Raw genomic sequence first — 21114 nt, 5'->3', positions numbered from 1 at the left:
AGAACCATAAAAGGGCGCTATTCCTCAGCGGATTAAGAAAACAAGGGGGCGGGGAAAAGGATGAACAAAGTGGCCAACAGCAAAAAAGTTTAGAACTGGACACAGTCGAATTGGCCCTAACCTCGTGGACAAAAAAGATAATTCTGATGGATCCAGACCTTTTAAATTTATCTGGATCCAAGTATTGTGCCCCTCACCAAAGCCAAAAAGAAGTATGCAACAGGAGGTCCTCACAAAATCACTCTAGTCTTCGTGGTAGGAATCTCCCATATAAACCACTACAAAAGCAAGGACAACCTACTACCCAAAACTACAGCATCCAAGTCAAGAAATGCGCTGTACCTCCAATGTTTGGTTTGAGAGACCAAAGTATGCCTGCCCCGGAGTACACTGCATATGCTTCACAATAAAGAAGTAATAAAAAGAATTCAAGGACGTATGTGGCTAAGACCTTGTCACTTAATCTTGGTACAGTAAGGGTTTACTGTGGATTTATTGTATGTGGCTGAGAGAAAGAAAATCGGATTCTGTTAAATTTGAGACCATAAGGTTTTCAGTGCTAGCTGAGCAATAAGTATGTGTTTTAATATCCTCACCTCAAAGATTCTAGTCGCTGTGTCTGGGAGAGATTCCCATGCAACTCGCCAACCTTCAGGCCCATCAGCCCCAGCAGGATATGCATGCGGTGAGCCTGTTTCTTGGTCTGTGTGAAAAGCATCACATGGTCGGGGAAAGTGCGAGTCAAAAGTGCTGCAACAAAAAAGCACAACATCATTATGAGGCTACTGTTAAATTTAGGTACACCTGCAGAAAGCAATCAGAAGTTATTCAATTTCCAGTGATTCAGCAGACATGGTGTCTATCACATAACAGCACAATAGAACATCGAGAATGCAAAAAGAACATGCTACTTGCCTTCAGTAACGCCTTTTGTGATAGAAACTAACTGCAGATTCCTTACCTTGTACATTTTTCCAGGCACCAGACTGGATCCGGAGACTTCTGTATCAACTACCCTGAGCATTGACAGATGGCATAGTGTGGCTTCGCAAAGGCACATCCCACCATAGACATGATGTTGGGAACATTATATCTGTGCCATGTTCTCTGCAGTGGCGAATAGTCTGAGTCAGGGATCTCCCCATTGCTAGAAGATGCTCTGTACCACCTCTGAATGTAACTGCCATTTGTGATCCACAAGGCAACATAGGCTCAGCTCATCCACCCTGGCATTTAAACATCCTGCTAGGTGCTGGGCAGTCAGGGAGATGCAAAGTGTATTAAGCCACCTGCAGAGATGTAATGACTCTTGGCACAGAACCCACAATCTCAAAATGCTCTGTTTGTTGCTATACCATCTAGCAGTCAAGTCAGAGAGAATCTGCACCCATTCCCCCTTGATGGGGGAGAGGCCAGCCTTCGGTGCCAAGTCAATCACTCACAACTCCAAAAGTTCATATGGTAATGAGTTTCTGACAAAAACCAGAGTCCTTTGACTGCACCTTTCCCAGATGACCTCTCCCACCCAGCAACGATGCATCCATCACACCATCAGCTCCAGATGGGGTAGGGAGAGGGGTTTACTGCCGGTCCAATCACAGTCAACCAGTCACTACTGCAGATCTTTCACAATCTCCTTCGACATATGGGTGAAGACTGTTGCCTTGGTGCGGAGCCCACTGAGACTTCAGATCCCAGTGCAGAGCCTGCATGTTCCACGTGGAGTGGTCCACAAGCAGAATGCAAAAGGAAAAGATGCCAAGAAGCCTCAGCGAAACCCAAGTCAAGGGTTGAAACATCAGGATTATAGCCTTACTATCCTGCTGTATTTGAGGCCGTGGGATAGCTTAAAAAAGCACAGAGTCCAGGACGGCTCCAATGATGGGGAGCCATTGTGAGGGCGTAAGGTGTGACTTCTGCATTTTGATGGAATAGGCCAATGACTTTTACAGGTCGACATCACCTTGAGGTGGCATAAGTCTGTTCGAGGCGAGCCTGCATTCAGCAGCCAGTTGTCATGGTATGGCAAGACTGGTATTCCCACCCTTCACAGACACCTGCAACCACCACTTCTGAGAACACCCGAGGCGCGGTGGTAAGGCCAAGAGGGAACCTGGTGTACTGAAAGAGCCCCATCTGAAAACACAGGTAACGTCTGTGGGAATGTAGGGCGAGGATGTGAAAATATCATCCTGACTCCTTGATCCAGTGCAGACAGATTGTAACTTGTTAAGGTAGAGCACTTTGAATTTGTCCTTCCAGAAGAAAAAATTCAGAGAGTGAAGGTCTAGGAAAGAAGCCTTGTCCTTCTTCAGCACCAAAACCTAACCGGAGTAACAACCCAATCCCCAGCTAAGCTCTGAGAGTGGACAGTGGCCTTTCTCTCCCTAACCTCCTCAAGGGCAGAACCCACCTTCGCTTAGAACAGCCTACAGTAATCAAAGGGCATGTCCATAAGAGACACAAGCTGAAAAGCCCATGGAGCGAAACAAGGTGGGATGCCTAAATACTATGCGGAGGCCAACTGTCCTACTCAGACGGTTATGTCCAGGTCAGATTTAAAGGAGTATTTCTCTACATCTTGCTCAAGATCAGCCTTCACAAGGTTTGATGGACGATGTCTGAGATCATTAGTAAGATGTCTGCCACTTCGTTCAATAATGCATCTGAATATCTTCCCAGAACGCATGTGGTATTCCTGACCTAATGGAGAGGCTGGCCAAGGTGAACATCTATTCTGCGAATGTCTCCATCATTTTTTATTCTCTGTCAGGAGAGGTGGTAGGGAATGCATTAGGGTTCAAAAGGCTTGCAGATGCCTCAAAGACAAGACGCTACGGAGTGAGATGTTGTGATAAAAAGTCTGGGTCTCCGGGAGCGGCCCTGTGCTGCCTCTCCACCTGGGTATTTACTAGAAGGCAAGACACAGGTTCTGACCAGGTGCCCATCAGAACATCAATTAAGACGTCGTTGAAGGGGACTACAAACTCCTGAGTGGATTCTGCAGGGTTAAGGACCTCTGTCAGGACAGTAGTACTGACTTCTTGCATTGATAGTTCGAGGTCAAGTATCTCAGCCACCCTTTGGATTACTGCGGCAAAGGAGGTGGAATCTTCAGTAGCCATACCGAGATTAGAGAAGAGCCCAATGTCTGTGGAAATGTCCAGACCACTTGCATCTTGGAGCTAATCAACGTACTGCCCTCAACATATAGTTATCATCATTATCACTTTCTTCAAAAGTACCCAAGTCATAATGCCAGTCTTTTGCATACTGGGCATATTGTCTAGGTCTGGTTGGTGGAGCGTGGGTCCCTGAAACAGAATATACAGATTGCCTCCCCTTTTGGTGTCAGTGATGTTGTGATTGGCATCAATACATGTGCTGGCAGCAGTAGTTGTGGTGTCAAATGTAGAATTGGGCATGGTGCTGCATGTGGTAATGTGAATGGCATCAGTCCAGAATTCTTCAGAGCTGAAGTCAAAGACACGGTCACCCTCAAGGTAGGTATCCATTGTGGCATTGAAAATGGTTATGGTCACCCCTTCAGCTGCTGGAGCATGCTGTGATGTTGTAATCCATTTGAGGTAGGACCAAAGCGGGACTTGCATCAGAATCAGTATTGAGCGGTGAGGAATGACACTGTGGTCTAGAGGTGCTTGACTCCGAGTGACGGTATGAAGGAGACCCATGCTTTTTTTGTGATGCTTTTTGTGGTATTTCCTTCACTTATCAGAGCTCTGTGACCTTGACGATGATCAGTCATGGGAACAGCCTGAGAGGCGAAGTGCGTCTACAGCCTTGACCTGGACCATCACACCTTCAACCGTTATCTCTTTTTTGATCTCTGGAGTTTGGCAAGGGCAAGTTTGGCTTCACGGTCACAGATGGCCTTGCCCACCTTTGCACACTACTGACATGACATCAAGTTGTGTTTGAAGTCAAGGCACCATAAACAGACGTAGGTGTTTGTCACCAACATCCAGAAATGAAAATCGCAAAACAGTTTACACCCTGTAATTTAATGAGTGTTATTACCTGCACACTTTTTAAAACATTTGAGGGAATAATCTCCACCAGGAGTTAAATCGTTCAATAAGCTCCAGATCTGCATAGGTTAGTGCTAAAAGAAAGAAACCAATGTCTGTGAGTGGAGGTGGTGCAGATATACTGGCCCTGATGTTATAGCTGGAGCAGGACCCAATGTAGATCCGCACAATGTCACCAGCTGACATGCCAGTGGATTGCTATTAAAGTTTTGGATCCAGTCTGGTGCCTGAAGAAATTCACAAGGTGAAGAATCTGCAGTTAGGGGTCTTTATCTGAAGGGGCAATTTATCAAAGTAAAGAGAAAAAAATGAATAATGAAGACTGAGAAAGCCATGTTACTTCTCTTGAGCCTAGATGACGCACCTTTGTGAACAACCACTATACTTTCTTAACCTGTGTGAGTAATGAAGGATAATATTGTACTTTGATGGCAGGGACATCATGAAGATGAGTTTGAAGCCACATAAGTGAGAGGTAAGTTATTTATTACATTTTAGCCCCTGGCAACAGCCACAGAATCACTGGCTGATGGCAAGGCTTTATGCAACTCCACTGCCAGGCTAGTCCTGGAACAAAGGTCCCAACATTCTATGTTGCATCAATAAATTACACCATTCACAATGTACATCATTGTGGGAAAGTGCCCTTTTTGACATGATGTAGGAAGGTGGCTCTTTATATTGTGGACAAAAAAAGAGGTACACTGTGCAAAGAGTCTAGACAAACCCCAGAGGATTACAAAGACACAAATGACACCCCAAATGTTCTCTTTTTTTGGCCTATGGGCGAGCAGTTAGGCATATCGGAGGGTACTGCTAAGCATGTAGGACACACACATAAGGCAGTAAGTGAGACACACTCCAAGAAATCTGGCAGCAATTTATGAAAATAACTCATGCCAGAGCAGGTGAGTGCTTTTCGAGATAGGATTTTTTTTTTTTTTTTTTTTAGAGCTTTCAGAAATCGATACAGTGCATTTTTCAGTAGCTGCAATGGGAGCCCTATGGGAGAGAAAACAAACAGCAAACAGGTACTTCACAGCAACTTACAGGACCAGTCTTCGGGACATGAGGTAAGTTCAGGGCAGGGTCCTAGGCCACACCAACTGGTCACCTGGGGTGACCGGGTGCATTTCATCATCAGGTGCCCCATGTTAGTCAATGGGGATTGGTCTGGTAACAAAGATGCTGCAGGGGTGGACTGAGAGTCCAGTCTGGGTGAACCACAGTGAACCGCCAAGGAGGTTGAGTTCTTGTGATGCTCAGGGACGTAGGGACAAAAGTGGTCCTCTTCTCCTCCATCCGGGGTAGCAAAGTACACAGGTATTTCGGACTGTCGGGTTTCTGTTACCGGGGTGGCAGAGGGGGCAACAAAAACAGACTGCAGGCATGTCCTATGGGTCTAGTCCGACTGAACCAAGTGGGCTCAGATCTCACGAGTCTGGGAGACGTAGGGACACCAGTGGTGCTCTTCTCCTCCGTCCGGGGCATCTGAGTGCAGAAGTGAAGTGGACCTTTGGACCTCCGTCACCAAAGGAGATCGCGGTTGAGAGGACCTACAGGCAGAGGCTGCAAGTGCCTTTGGGAAGTCCACAATGGGCGAACTCAAGGTGGGGTTCATCTCTGGAGGACCAGGGAACCACGCTGACACTGCTGGCCCACTTCGGCTCAGGCTAAGCAGCTCCGGGGCAGTGGTGATGTCTGGCGTCGGGTTTTGGTGGTCCTGGGACCTCACAGTTCTTATCTGATTGCCTGCAGATGCAGGGAAGCCGCTCCTCTACTCCAAAGGATTTTTTTTCTTGACGATTACGAAGCACCGGCAGCTCTCGTAGTTTCTTGGAGGCTGCAGCGGCAGGACAGGTCAGTTGATTCACAAGGGTCGGGTGCAGCAGACAGGCTTGCGCCAAGCCCGTTGAGCTCCTAGTTTCACAGGTCAACAGGCTTCTTGGCCACTTCTTTTGTGCCCAGCGAAGATATACTTTCTGGGCATTAGGGGGTCCACTAAATTCTCAACATAGAGGGGCGTTAGGGGGAGTGAATGGTAGTAGCCAATGGACACTTCCCCTGGGGTCACTACGCCCACTGGATGACCACTTCCTCTAGGGAGTGGGCATCACCCTGTGCCAAAATGTCTAATTCCACCACACACAAGATGACAGAATTCCTAGGGTTGTGTTCACGTCAGGCTGGTTACCTTAGAGGTGTGTCCAGCCTGGCAGTGCAACACGCCTCCTGCAAAGCTAATTTTCCTGCCTGGCCAGGTGCTAGATCTGTTATCGAAGGCAGTGGGCTCCTTTAAAGCCTCATGCCTTGGAATACAGATTTACAGGCCATCCTGTTGGTAGGGGTGTGTAACACCCCTGCCAGAGCAGGCTTTCTTCTGGACATCCCAAGAGCAAAGGCTCTCACCCTTCAGGGTTAGAAACCAGTCTGTTGGTGGAAGGCTTGCTAGAAGCAGTCAGTTAGCCCACCAGCAGTTGGTAGGCTTTTAGGGGCACTTCTTAAATGCACTCCGGGTGTATGTATTAATAAATCCATCACTGGCTCAGTAAGGACTTATTAATATGAGAGGCTTGATACCAAACATCCCTATTTTCAGTGACGCCTCATGTAACTGGGGAACTCGTATTGACCACTGTCAAGCACATGTATTTAAAATGGGCTCTCTGTTCGCTTACTATGTCTAAAAATCAACAAAGACATAGTAGGGGCATATTTGCTAATGCATATATGTCCTCACCGGTGAAATAATCCATCCCTGCCTTAGGGCTGTAAGGCCTTCTGTAGGGGTGACTTACAAATATTACAGGCAGTGTTAGGAGACATTGCACACAAGTGTGTGCCATGTTGTGCCTTCATTTATTGGAGCACCTTGTCACACAGCCTGCATTGACAGTCTGCATGATTTAGGTGCTGGGTCCCCTTGATTAACACAAGTTATGCTGCAGCTCTTAGGAACAGAGACCAGAACCCAGTTTCCTACACACTGTCACCCCAACGTTTTGCCACTGTTACTGAGGTTTTTTGACTGAAGGTGCACTGGGTTCCTGCTAATGGTCTAACTGTGTACAATTAGCACACGCTTTGGCACCCTTGTAAGCCCCTAGTAAATGGTACCCCTAGTACCTAGGGCATGGGTACCAAAGAGGGACCTTAAGGCCTGCAACATGTATTATGCCACTCTAAGGGACCTCCTCAACAAATTGCATCAGACTGCTTGACATGATGGTAACCATGTGTGAAAACATGACATAGCTCACTCATTGTGCGCCACGCCAAAGTCATTGCATATGATATATGTAAGTCACACGTACAGCAGGCCTTCGAGCCCTAAGGCAGGGTGCACTATATTGTATGTGAGGAAATATCTCCATGAGCAGATATCCCACCGTGACACCTAGTTTGATTACTAGATATTACAAGTGAAAAGGGAAGCCATCTTAAGGTCCTTACTGGGCAATGGTCATTACAAGTTACCCAGCTACATAATGACTTCACTGAAACCTATGGTGTTTGGTACCAAACAACTCATCTTAATAAACCCATACTGATGCCATTATTGGATACATTATGACATGCACCCAGAGGGCACTTTGGAGGTGTGCCCTGAAAGCTACTAGTCTTCTAGTGTGCTGGCTGGTTGGTATCGAACAGCCTGCCACCACAGACAAGTTTCTGACCCTCTGGAGGTGAGAGTGAACGCTCTCAAAAGGCCAGAAACAGTGCTTGCTCCAGAGGGGGATATTATCCCCTCCTCCAGGAGGATGGCTAGTAAATCAGTATAACTGGGCTGGAGGCTTCAAAGACTCTGCTGCCCTTTGATATGCGACCCTGGCTTCTCATAGACCTGGGGAATGTCACCCCCTGCCCCGAGGCCCATTTGGCACCAGGACAGGCAGGAAATTAGCTATGCAGCAGGCATATTGCACCACCAGACTAGCCACACCCCTAAGGTGGGCTGCCTGATGTGTTCAACGAAAGATGGGCTCTACCATCTTGTTCTTGATAGAATAGGAACTCTGGTCAGGAAGATGCCCGCTCCCCACAGGAAGGGGCCATCCAGTGGGTGTAGTCACCCCAGGGGTAAGTAGTCCACTGGCTACTCCACACACTCCCCTTGACACCCCTAAGTTCAGTATTTTGGTGGCCCCCTTGACACTAGGAACTTAGATTAATCTGAATGGCAAAGAAGAGCTGACCAGCGCACGAACTGTGGACTAGCTGTAGACTTTGGCGCCAAACCCTACCTACCTGCACCTGTCCCAACAATTGCAAAGTCCCGCCTCATCCTGCAGTTGTGCATCCTCCCAAAGCCTCAGAGACCTGCCAGAACTCCGCCAACCAGGTAGCATCTCCCTTGGGGTGGAGGACCCACTTCCCTGCACCAACAGGCACCAATAGGCACCAACTACAACTGACCAGTTCCTCGTTTTGCTGACCATTGAGTCCACCGAGGGAGCAACTCACCAGGAAGAGGCTCACGAGAGTCCAGGAGTGAAACCCCATTGACCCATCTGGTCTTCGAGATGTTGAGTCGATGTTGAGTCTGCCGGCAGTCTTCCTGCACCAATACCCAGAGTAGCAGTGCCAGCTGCAAGCACCAAGGCCTGCTTGTCTTCAGTCTGAAAACCACCGCCCACAGAAATTACTGTCCGATGTGGTTCTTTGAGAGAGGCCAGCTCCACACCAGAAATCATCTTGTTGTGTTTCTTTCCTCTCTTCTGCATGTACCTCGTGAACTGTGACAGCCTCAAACTCACCAACCTGCTGGACAAAACACCTATGCATCTAAATCGCCAAGCCCAAATGCATTAAAATTAACGTTGTCTTTGTGATGAGTGCACACTCTGAGGCCAGAAACAATGCCTTTGGGTTCTGCAGGACTGGCGACCCGGTCCCCACTTGCAGCCTTTTTCCTACATGTACTTTTCCCATTGACTTCAACGTGTAGACTTCAAGGATACCACGGGTGGATGCCCCTCTGCTCCCGGACACACCAGGGAAGGTAAACCTGAGCTGTTGGTGCTTTCTTGGACCTTGTCCTCTACTTACCTTACATCCACAAGAAAAATTCTGTAAGTCGTTTGCAAGTGAGCATTTGCAGAGTAGATTTTCTCCATAGGACAACATTACTGGATTTGAGGCTCATGCATCAAATCTGACAGATGTATTTGCTGTACCTTGAAAAATCACTAACTCAAAAAGTACTTTCCTGATCTTGAAGATCTTGATGTCTAATTTAACTAAAAAAATCTGTGTTATTTTTCTAAACTGGTCTCGAGTTTCTTACTGATTCTGCATCTTATTTATTGACTGTGTGTTCAACAAATGCTTAGCACTACCATCTGATAAGCATGAACTGCTCACCCACACTACCACAAACAGAGCATTTAGGATTATTAATCTAAGCCGTGTAAGATAAAAAGGGTCGACTGGACTATTTGCATGGTGTAGCACTACATTGGTACACTACACAGATAGCCAGTTTCCTATCATCACCTCACTATATGATGCCCTTCCGTTACACACTGGACAATAAAGTCCCACCAAGTGACATTATCATCCTCTTTCCTTACACACTAGACACATGACAAACCAACGTACCACTAGGAAACTCTCATCCACCTATTCTCTTTTACAACTAACCAAACATATATACAAGGATGCCATACTCTCATTAAATCGCACGCAAATGCAGCTCAGCACTCCAGTATGCCCCACAGCCAGTTATACTGTGTGGCCTAACTAATATGTTTAAGTGCCAGTCGAAAAAAGCACCTGAATGAGCTCTCATCAGTATCTGATCTGCTGAAAAGTTCTTATTATGTGAAAAGTTTAACACAAAATAAGGACAAAAACCAAAACAAGGGGGTTTGAAATTCCTAAAGCCCAATGCCCAGGACATATTGTTTGGGGTCAAGGACAACTGTTTTTAATGTTTATTGTACTTTTGGGACACATAGGCTTTTTCTCCTGTACACAAACTCTTTGGCTGCAACTTTACAGGGAAGGGAACTGTCTGCAGTGAAAGTAATATTCCTGTCCATATGTTAATGCTGTTCGAACTTGTAATTATGGTTCAATAATGCAAATCCTTTTTATTAGGCTCGGCGCTCTAAATAAACAATGCAAGGTCACACTGCACTACTTACAGTGGCTCCAGTAAAAAACATATGTACACAAGTTTGAAAAGTTACAATTCGAGGCTACAAATAATGCTCCCAAAATACTCTAAGAAGATGTAAATATTTACAGAAGCTCGTAAGCAAGATTCGCTGCTTTCAAAATAAAAGGTTTAGAAGAAAAAAAAAAAATCAGGTAGGAAAAAAGTTTACGCTAAATTACTGTGAAATTTTAAGTACTATTTCTTTGAAGCATTGTTTATTAAAATGTGCCTTTGCATGCTAGTATTTCCCAAAAATATTCATAATGGAAAATCAGTGTAACCATTTTCAACAAGATTATGGTAAACCTGAAAATAAACAAGCCCTGGCAAAGCCAACCAATCAGACATTGGTGGTCAGTCTTTTGGTTTTGTCAATGCTTGTCTTGTTTTGACATGGCTGTTGTAACACTTCAACAAAAAGAATTGGTCTCAGAAGCACACATTGCTTGCCAGAGTAGTTCCAGCCACTGAAAAAAATACTGTGTGCCAAAATGCTCCTTGTGGAACAGCAAAATGCTATCACTCACAATAAAGCCAGCCAATAGATGGTTACAGAGAGAAATCAAATTTTAATAAAAACAAAATCTGTTGCTTAACGCCAGGCCTAATTAGGGCCAAATTCTTAAAGAAAGTCACAAAAGTGCATCCATGCTCAGAGCCGGCCTTTGTTAAACTAGCACCTTGGTTGATGCCAGAGAGTAATTTGGCACCTTTGCTGATTGTACTGTGTTAAATGAAGCAGAAGGGGGTCTCTTTTGTGTTCACTGGCAGGTACATGTATGAGCATTGTAGGAAGTTGGCTCTGTATGTGCTATCTCAAAGTAAGGAATAGCATGCACAGAGTCCAAGGGTTCCCCTTAGAGGTAAAATAGTGGTAAAAATAGATAATACTAATGCTCTATTTTGTGGTAGTGTGGTCGAGCAGTAGGCTTATCCAAGGAGTAGTGTTAAGCATTTGTTGTACATACACATAGACAATAAATGAGGTACACACACTCAGAGACAAATCCAGCCAATAGGTTTTGTTATAGAAAAATATCTTTTCTTAGTTTATTTTAAGAACCACAGGTTCAAATTTAACATGTAATATCTTGTTTGAAAGGTATTGCAGGTAAGTACATTAGGAACTTTGAATCACTTCAATTGCATGTATACTTTTCAAGTTATTGACAAATAGCTACTTTAAAAGTGGACACTTAGTGCAATTTTCACAGTTCCTGGGGGAGGTAAGTTTTTGTTAGCTTTACCAGGTAAGTAAGACACTTACAGGGTTCAGTTCTTGGTCCAAGGTAGCCCACCGTTGGGGGTTCAGAGCAACCCCAAAGTCACCACACCAGCAGCTCAGGGCCGGTCAGGTGCAGAGTTCAAAGTGGTGCCCAAAACGCATAGGCTAGAAGGGAGAGAAGGGGGTGCCCCGGTTCCGGTCTGCTTGCAGGTAAGTACCCGCGTCTTCGGAGGGCAGACCAGGGGGGTTTTGTAGGACACCGGGGGGGACACAAGCCCACACAGAAATTTCACCCTCAGCAGCGCGGGGGCGGCCGGGTGCAGTGTAGAAACAAGCGTCGGGTTCGCAATGTTAGTCTAAGAGAGATCAACGGATCTCTTCAGCGCTGCAGGCAGGCAAGGGGGGGCTTCCTCGGGGAAACCTCCACTTGGGCAAGGGAGAGGGACTCCTGGGGGTCACTTCTCCAGTGAAAGTCCGGTCCTTCAGGTCCTGGGGGCTGCGGGTGCAGGGTCTTTTCCAGGCGTCGGGACTTAGGTTTCAGAGAGTCGCGGTCAGGGGAAGCCTCGGGATTCCCTCTGCAGGCGGCGCTGTGGGGGCTCAGGGGGGCTGGCATTGGATAAAGTTGCAGTCTTTTTGGAGCAGGTCCGCTGTCCTCGGGAGTTTCTTGTCGTCGTCGAAGCAGGGCAGTCCTCAGAGGATTCAGAGGTCGCTGGTCCCTTTGGAAGGCGTCGCTGGAGCAGAGTTCTTTGGAAGGCAGGAGACAGGCCGGTGAGTTTCTGGAGCCAAGGCAGTTGTTGTCTTCTGGTCTTCCTCTGCAGGGGTTTTCAGCTAGGCAGTCCTTCTTGTTGTTGCAGGAATCTAATTTTCTAGGGTTCAGGGTAGCCCTTAAATACTAAATTTAAGGGCGTGTTTAGGTCTGGGGGGTTAGTAGCCAATGGCTACTAGTCCTGAGGGTGGGTACACCCTCTTTGTGCCTCCTCCCAAGGGGAGGGGGTCACAATCCTAACCCTATTGGGGGAATCCTCCATCTGCAAGCTGGAGGATTTCTAAAAGTTAGAGTCACCTCAGCTCAGGACACCTTAGGGGCTGTCCTGACTGGCCAGTGACTCCTCCTTGTTGCTTTCTTTGTTCCCTCCAGCCTTGCCGCCAAAAGTGGGGGCCGTGGCCGGAGGGGGCGGGCAACTCCACTAAGCTGGAGTGCCCTGCTGGGCTGTGACAAAGGGGTGAGCCTTTGAGGCTCACCGCCAGGTGTTACAGTTCCTGCCTGGGGGAGGTGTTAGCATCTCCACCCAGTGCAGGCTTTGTTACTGGCCTCAGAGTGACAAAGGCACTCTCCCCATGGGGCCAGCAACATGTCTCTAGTGTGGCAGGCTGCTGGAACTAGTCAGCCTACACAGACAGTCGGTTAAGTTTCAGGGGGCACCTCTAAGGTGCCCTCTGGGGTGTATTTTGCAATAAAATGTACACTGGCATCAGTGTGCATTTATTGTGCTGAGAAGTTTGATACCAAACTTCCCAGTTTTCAGTGTAGCCATTATGGTGCTGTGGAGTTCGTGTAAAACAGACTCCCAGACCATATACTCTGATGGCTACCCTGCACTTACAATGTCTAAGGTTTTGCTTAGACACTGTAGGGGCACAGTGCTCATGCACTGGTACCCTCACCTATGGTATAGTGCACCCTGCATTAGGGCTGTAAGGCCTGCTAGAGGGGTGTCTTACCTATACTGCATAGGCAGTGAAAGGCTGGCATGGCACCCTGAGGGGAGTGCCATGTCGACTTACTCATTTTGTTCTCACTAGCACACACAAGCTGGTAAGCAGTGTGTCGTTGCTGAGTGAGGGGTCTCTAGGGTGGCATAATACATGCTGCAGCCCTTAGAGACCTTCCCTGGCATCAGGGCCCTTGGTACCAGAGGTACCAGTTACAAGGGACTTATCTGGATGCCAGGGTGTGCCAATTGTGGAATCAAAAGTACAGGTTAGGGAAAGAACACTGGTGCTGGGGCCTGGTTAGCAGGCCTCAGCACACTTTCAATTCAAAACATAGCATCAGCAAAGGCAAAAAGTCAGGGGGTAACCATGCCAAGGAGGCATTTCCTTACATTTGGTATCAAACTTCTCAGCACAATAAACCCACACTGATGCCAGTATGGGATTTAGTGAAAAATGCATCCATGTTATCCAAACTGCTAATGCAGGACTGACCAATCTGTTCCAGCCTGCCACTTTCAGACAAGTTTATGACCACATGGGGTGAGAACCTATCTGCTCTCGGTGCCAAGAAACAACCTGTCCTGGGTGGAGGTGGGTCACACATCTCCCCTACAAGAACTATAAAATCTGGCAGTGGGCCTCAAAGGCTCAAGGATCAAAGGCTCAAGCCTCTTGTTCCAATGCCACATGGCACTCCAGCTAGTGGAGCTGCCATTGGATAAAGCCCCAATTTTGGCGGCAAGTCAGGTGGGAAAATGAGGGATGACAGGGAGAAGTGACCACTCAAGCTGGGACCACCACTAAGGTGTCCAAAGCTGTGATGACCCCCTCCTTGCAGAATCCTCCATCTAACTTTTGGAGGACAGGGACCAATAGTGTTAGGTTTGTGTCCCCCTCCCCAAAGGGAGTGGACACAACAAGGGTGTAGCCACCCTCCGGGACAGTAGCCATCGGTTACTGCCCTCTGACCCCTTTAATACCCGATAATCCAGAATTTAAGGGCTCCCCTGAACTCAGTTCGTCAGATTCCTGGCGACCTCACAAAAAATGAGGACTGCCAAGATGAAACCCCAGCAGAGAAGATGAAAACTGACTTGGCCCCAGCCCTACCAGCCTGTCTCCTGCTTCAAAGAGCCCTGCAAAAGAAAGCAACACATCCTGTGGGTCCAGCAACCTCTGCCAAGCCTCCAGAGAGCTGCCTGCTTCACAGAGGACCAAGAACTCCCGTGGAGGGCGGCCCTGTCCAAGAAGAATCTACATCTATGCACCCCAGAGCCTCTCCAGATCCGCGAGTCCTGACCACTCTGCATCCACGCCAACGGCCTGTGTCCAGGTGGCCCAGCCAACTACAGAGGATCCCCAGGCGATTCCGTGTAAGTACCCACCTTGGGTTGACCTCTCCTGTCCTCGACGACAACGCCTGCAGCATGAATCCAGGGGGACCCCAGCGGCATCACCAGAAGAAGCTATCCGTTGCCAAAAGGTACACTGCACCTGCAGCCCCCTGGCCTTGGGCAATCCGACCTCCGGTGCAGCAACGTTCAGTAGGCAGCCCTCCTACTTGTCCAGCCTGTGGTTTTCTGGAACTAACCGCCTGGACCCAGCCTGCAGCATCTAAGTGACCCCCTGGGCCCCTCATAGGAAAGCATTGGGAGCCTGATGCTGTGTTTGCACCTGCCGCGCCCCATCTTTGAGGGCGGAGGGGCCACACACCCCCACCTTTTGTCCCTCATGAAGAGTGCCTGTCAGGCTGAGCAAAGGTCAGCCTGACAGACACTCTTCATGTTCAGCTCAGGCAGCCAGGAGCGAGACATGCACGATTTGTGCAGACTGATGGCTGTCTGAGCTGAACTTTGCTGGGCTGAAGAGGTCACAGCTCCTCGGCTCAGCAAAGGTGCATCGAGACCCGCCCCCTCAGTGACAAGGGGAAGCGTCATCCATTGACTCCAACCTGGGCGCTTCAGGTTTAAGCCCTGAAGTGTCCAGAGCGAGTGTCAATTGGTGACACTTTGTCAGAGTGGGGTGGGGTCAGTGAAGTCTCACTGACCCCATCCAACTCTGTGACAAAGTTGGGACTGCTGCCTTCCCTTATTGGCTGACCTAAGGTGAGGTAAGGCAGCAGTCCCAACCCTCCTGGGACCTCCGAGCCGAAGGTAAGCGTGTGTTTTCAAATGAATGTTTGGTGCGTGCATGTATGTTTGAATGTTGAGGAGTGTTGTGAATGAATGGATGTGCGTGTGTGTGTTAATGAATGTGTGTGAGTGCGCTTCCCGCCCACCCCCTCCCCTCCATCCCTCCTAAAATTACTGGGCACCACTGGTTTGCACCCTGCACCCACCTGCCCCTGCGCTGCTGAAGTGTGTGTGGTACTTACCTATGACCCACCTGGTGCGCCTCTAAACCCCCCTACTAACGCTTCTTCCCCCCAGTAACTGTTTCTAAAACTTGCACTGTTAACTTTTAGAACAGATTATTGCTATTTATTCAAAAACTGTACAACTTGCAGTTTCCAATCAAAGTAATATTGATACTTATGTGAAATACTTATTTATTGATGTACATACCTGCAACTAGAATCTTGTGGTTCTAGAAATAAATTAACAAAATATATTTTTGCTATAAAAACAATTGGTCTGGAGTTAAGTCAATGCTTCTTTTATTGCCTGTGTGCGCACAACAAATGCTTTGCACTACCCTCTGATAAGCCTAACAACTGGACCACACTACCACAAACGAGAGCATTAGTATTATCTAATTCTGTTTAGCCTCTGGGGAACCCCTGGACTCTGTGTACACTATATCTCATTTTGATATAGTATATACAGAGCCAGCTTCCTACACTAGGGGAAAAAATATTACACAAATGTATTTGTCCTGTGAAGATATCTTCTTGCCCCACCTACTGCATTAATCATTAAGGTAGGCCTGCAGGGAGAGAACCTGCACTGCAATCAGTGCAACATACTGTGCTATATATTTCAAATGCAAGCTCAATTATGCACTGCATGGTCCTGCACCCTTAAATGCAACTGTTGTACTGGCTAGTTATACAGCATGTGTGCAGATGATCAGTGTGCTCGGCACTCAATTATCATCCCGTTTGCCTGTGACGGATTGTCATATGTAGAGAAATATTACCTAAAAGCAGTGTGTCCTGGTAATTGACTACATTACATGAAGCCTGTGATGGACCATGAACCTGTAGGACAGAAGTGTGTTCTTCATCCTAGGGTCAACCCATAGCTGTCCAGCTTCAAAAATACTCACATGTGATGCTCTGATAAATGTGTGGATGGGAATAACTGCACTTCTTGGCAGAGCTTATGAGCCGTTCACGGGGCAGCAAAATCCCATAGCAGGGGTGCTGTGGTTCACAGAGGCAGTATCCCCAAGTACACATTCACATAGGGCAGCAATACTGGGCAGGTATGGTATTATACACTTAAGCAACAACTTCACATTCTTTCCTACATAAGGAGCACAGGCAGCGCTGGACGCCAGCAGTCAAGTGTTCTCTTGTGTACAGTACTTGTATAATAATGGCAGCAGCAGAGTAAACTTACCTAACATGAAGAGGTCAGATATGTAGAAAATGTAGCAGTTGTGAAATGTTTTTTTTTTTTCTTTTTTTTTTTTCTCTCTCCCTCTTCTTCTCCCCCTCTCTCTCCCTCTTCTTCTCCCCCTCCCCCTCCCCCTCCCCCGGCCTCTCCCCCTCCCCCGTAGTTCCCCTGAAGGACCAGGAAGGGTCAGTAGGAGGTAGGGTGTGGAGGTTATACTAACACCAGAAGTAGAGCATGGCCACCACACTGCACAAACGCACAACGTCATACTCTTCTCTCCCTGCTTCCTACCCCTTGCCATATAAGGAGTAACTCTTTTAAAATACGGACCATCATGTACAGTGCATTTTGTACTGGAGCGATTGAAGAGCTCTACACCTCCCAACACAAATCTTCCCACCACTTTAGACAAATACAACAGAAATGCACACAGTGCACAAACTGGAAAACAACTGTATACCTCTATTAATAACAGGCATTAAGCAAGGCATACTTCATCTACTCCTGTTGGTTGCATGCACAAAGTCCCTTCAGCAGAGGCTCCTGCTTCAAAAGTAAATACAATGAGACACAGGTGTGCTACTGTTTCTTCACACAGGGCAAATCTTTAACAAGAAGCAGTTTGGGGGTAGGTTGCTAAAAATATTTGCATAGCAATTTTGGAATTGGTTGAGTATTATTAGGTACCTGGAGCACTCTGAGGGTTCCATTAATCTATCTCAATATTACTGCAACAATTTTCATTTTGTGTACTATTTCTGACCAAAGACAAAGAAAGTAGGCATTGGCCATGTTGATGCACCATGCAAGCGGGTGAGTGAGTCACACACACTTATAGTGGCAGCAGGTGTGTGAACCCACTGAGCTATTTTTAATGTTCCGATGCCCCATTTCCCCGTTCATGTGGATGAAGGGTAAATGGGGAAGTGTGTCAGGTGCTTTTACCTGCCCTTAAAAGAAGCATAGATTAATACTGTGCTATGTTACTGATATTTGCTCTTCCATCACACTCCATAGAATGTCTCCCCCCCCACCCCACCTAGCTACAATACCCAAATGTTGAAAGGACCCTGGGTCACAGCACAGCGTTCCTAGTTGAGGCTGGGAGGACGACAAAATCACTCAGAAGTCGCATAAAGGTCTTTGCACACGTGTGCATGAAGTGAATATTTGTTTTCAAGTGGTGCAGAAGAAATGGGGTCAAAAGGCCATTACTCCTCTGCAGCACTATGTAAATACAGTGACTAGGCCTCTGCACTGGCATTCCACATTTGCGCCAGTTTGAAGTAGGTCACTGGAGGCTGGCAGTTTATGAACTGCTTCACCCCCCCCCCCCCCCTTCCTTGTCAGAGAGACAGGGGAAGTGTAGGCCATGTGAAAACTTGCCTTCATGGTGCACGCAAGCACAAGGGTGCTGCGGCTCAATAAATGTTTATTTTAATTTAAGGTCTACTTGTCACTTGGACAAAAAAGAAATTAAAACTTTCTGGCCCTGGAGGGAATCCACATGTCTCGGGCATCGGGCTATAGAAATCCTGCATCCCCTGTCTGTAACCAGCCCCACTGCAACAATTACATTGCCAAAAGGCTGTATCTAAGTAGCAGCCAGAAAATTACATCAGTAAACTGGGTCCATTATTGTGTAGCCACTGACCCTTTTAGAAAATGTTCATAAAAGTGGGTTCAAAATCAACCCACTTTCTTCCAGTTCCAGGTTTTTCTTTCCCAAGGGAGGGTTACCCAGAGTATTTGAAGAGAGACCAGATACTCAGCACTACTAATTGTCTGACAGCCAGTCTCCAAGAGATGAGATGCCATCACCTGAAATGAAAACTTTCTGCTGGAAGAGCAAAGGCTCTGCCTGAAAAACTTAAGACTCCTCATGGCCTGCTGCAAGAGGGGAGCAGAGTGCCTGGCCCTGTAGGATGAGAGACCCGGTGTGTTTCCAGCATGTGGAGCAACCAGAGGAGGCTGATGACCCCATGCAAGCACCCAGGAGTGATCTGAGCTGTGAAGGGACCATTCTGGTCTCCCTGCATAGCTTAAGAAGAACTGGAAGTAAGACTGTATCAACGCGTGTTCACTGCATTGCCCAACAGCCTCTGTGGGCCAAGTCAATCGTGCTGTCACCACCACTAAGAAAGTGATCGAATCTATGCTAGTATGAAGATGTTAAATGAACTATATGCCACAATTGCCTCCAGACATCATGACAGAGTTCTGCCTGCAGGCCGCAACTCCCACAAGCTGAGTGCAGCTCGGCAGTCAGCCCAGAAGGGGACTGGTGGTGCTGAATAAAGCCACCACTTCGAGAACACCTGTAACTTGCCATTTAATGCAATGAAGGCTCCACCCTGAGGCAGATGGTGCACACCACACCCATGGCAACATCTGGACAGCTGCCGATCATTACGTAACTGCAGGGCTTACCTCTGCCTGGGGCTGAAAAACAAAGAGGCACGCGGGCAAGATCAGCCAGGGCCGCTTGAGACTTTTAGCCCAAGATTTGCTGAAAACATTCAACTGAACTGCTGCGTTAACGCGTGAAACTTTTAGAACTATCTGCACCTAAGCCTAATCCTTGCCTACACCCATGAAATAGCGAGGATGGTAAAAGCAAGATTCCAACCATCGTGGCTGAGAACACAGTTACTGGGATGGGGGACAGTAGTGCTTCACTATTAACACCCAACACCAAATCTGAGTGATGTGCAAATTAGACTGTGTAGAATTTAGTTCTACTTAAAGATAAGTGTTGGGCTGGATGTCACATTAATGCCTCCTCAAAATTACCTTCCTCAAAAGACTGACTGCTCACCCTCGCTACTATGACAGTGAAGAATAGAAAGGCTTATTCAAGGCCCAACCTACACAGTCCTAATAGGACATCCCCCAGAACACCTGTATTAATCAACTGTGACCACCAAGATTCTGGTCCAGCAGCCAATGTATGCTGCTGGGGCCCGCCTACAAGGAAATCTGACAGAAGGAATGGTGCAGAAAGCACAATAACAAATCAAAATCAACTAGGCCTAGTAGGGACACAGAGAGGGCACCGAAGGATGATCAAAGATAAAATGAGAAAATAATGTAGAAAAAATGGAAACAAACATTAAACATACTTTAGTCTTTGCAAGACTAAGTTCTCTACATAGTTTAGCAAACCACCCCTGCCTTATTTGGCCCGGTGTTACCCCCAGACTCCCACCACAACCGTGAACCTGACAGTCAAGCAAGGACACTGAAAAGCACTCTCTGTTGAAGTGGAAGAGAAAAAGAAAGAAGAGAGAGCAAAAGAGAAATTAAAAAAACCTTGGACATTGAAATTTGCACATGCATATTTCCTGCCTCTCTTAACAAAACGAGTTGCCTTTGTGGTTGTGGTGGTGGGTGGGTGGCTTATAAAGTAGCAGCCTAAAACGGTCCATGAAGGTGCGGCCTGAGCTACATTCTCTCTCGGAGTTTATCATGCAGAGAACATGCTCTCCTAGAATTGGAAACTGGTCTTAAAATTCAAAGAGCAACTCTCTGATCTGCCAGGTTTAAAATCCAAATGGGAAATACAGTCCTTGGCAGTACATGGTTCACTAGCATGACTTATTACCAAGAATGTCCTGAACATCTGTGCAGGAAAGAAAACCGTGGTGTGTTATTGCTGTATTATCTGCACTTTTCTACCGCATTGGGATTACGTCTGAAAAGTCTATTAGGATGCCTTGCTACTGGAACTTTGGAAAAAATAAAGAAATGCAATAGTTACTGTAGGAAGTTGGCTCTGTATGCACTATTTCAAAGTAAGGAATAGTATGCACAGAGTCCAAGGGTTCCCCTTAGAGGTAAGATAGTGGCAAAAAGAGATAATACTAATGCTCTATTTTGTGGTAGTGTGGTCGAGCAGTAGGCTTATCAAAGGAGTAGTGTTAAGCATTTGTTGTACATACACAGGCAATAAATGAGGAACACACACTCAGAGACAAATCCAGCCAATAGGTTTTGTTATAGAAAAATATATTTTCTTAGTTTATTTTAAGAACCACAGGTTCAAATTCTACATGTAATATCTCATTCGAAAGGTATTGCAGGTAAGTACTTTAGGAACTTTGAATCATTACATTAGCATGTATACTTTTTACATAAAACACAATAAGCTGTTTTAAAAGTGGACACAGTGCAATTTTCACAGTTCCTGGGGGAGGTAAAGTATTGTTAGGTTTCACAGGTAAGTAAGTCACTTACAGGTTTCAGTTCTTGGTCCAAGGTAGCCCACCGTTGGGGGTTCAGAGCAACCCCAAAGTCACCACACCAGCAGGTCAGGGCCAGTCAGGTGCAGAGGTCAAAGAGGTGCCCAAAACACATAGGCTTCAATGGAGAGAAGGGGGTGCCCCGGTTCAAGTCTGC

At 46.9% G+C, this 21114-nt stretch overlaps 1 protein-coding gene across 1 annotated transcript in view; it reads right to left on the bottom strand.

Annotated features, from left to right (window-relative positions):
* DDX27 (DEAD-box helicase 27) overlaps positions 1–21114 on the bottom strand; it is a 240072-nt gene that overhangs the window by 139 nt on the left and 218819 nt on the right. The window contains exon 12 of the mRNA XM_069243478.1: positions 597–750. Within this exon, the coding sequence (XP_069099579.1) occupies positions 597–750 (154 nt within the window). The remainder of the gene's footprint in view (positions 1–596; positions 751–21114) is intronic.

Source organism: Pleurodeles waltl, chromosome 7 (assembly GCF_031143425.1).
Source record: "Pleurodeles waltl isolate 20211129_DDA chromosome 7, aPleWal1.hap1.20221129, whole genome shotgun sequence".
Classification (NCBI taxonomy): domain Eukaryota; kingdom Metazoa; phylum Chordata; class Amphibia; order Caudata; family Salamandridae; genus Pleurodeles; species Pleurodeles waltl.
This window is presented reverse-complemented; position numbering and strand designations above follow the sequence as displayed.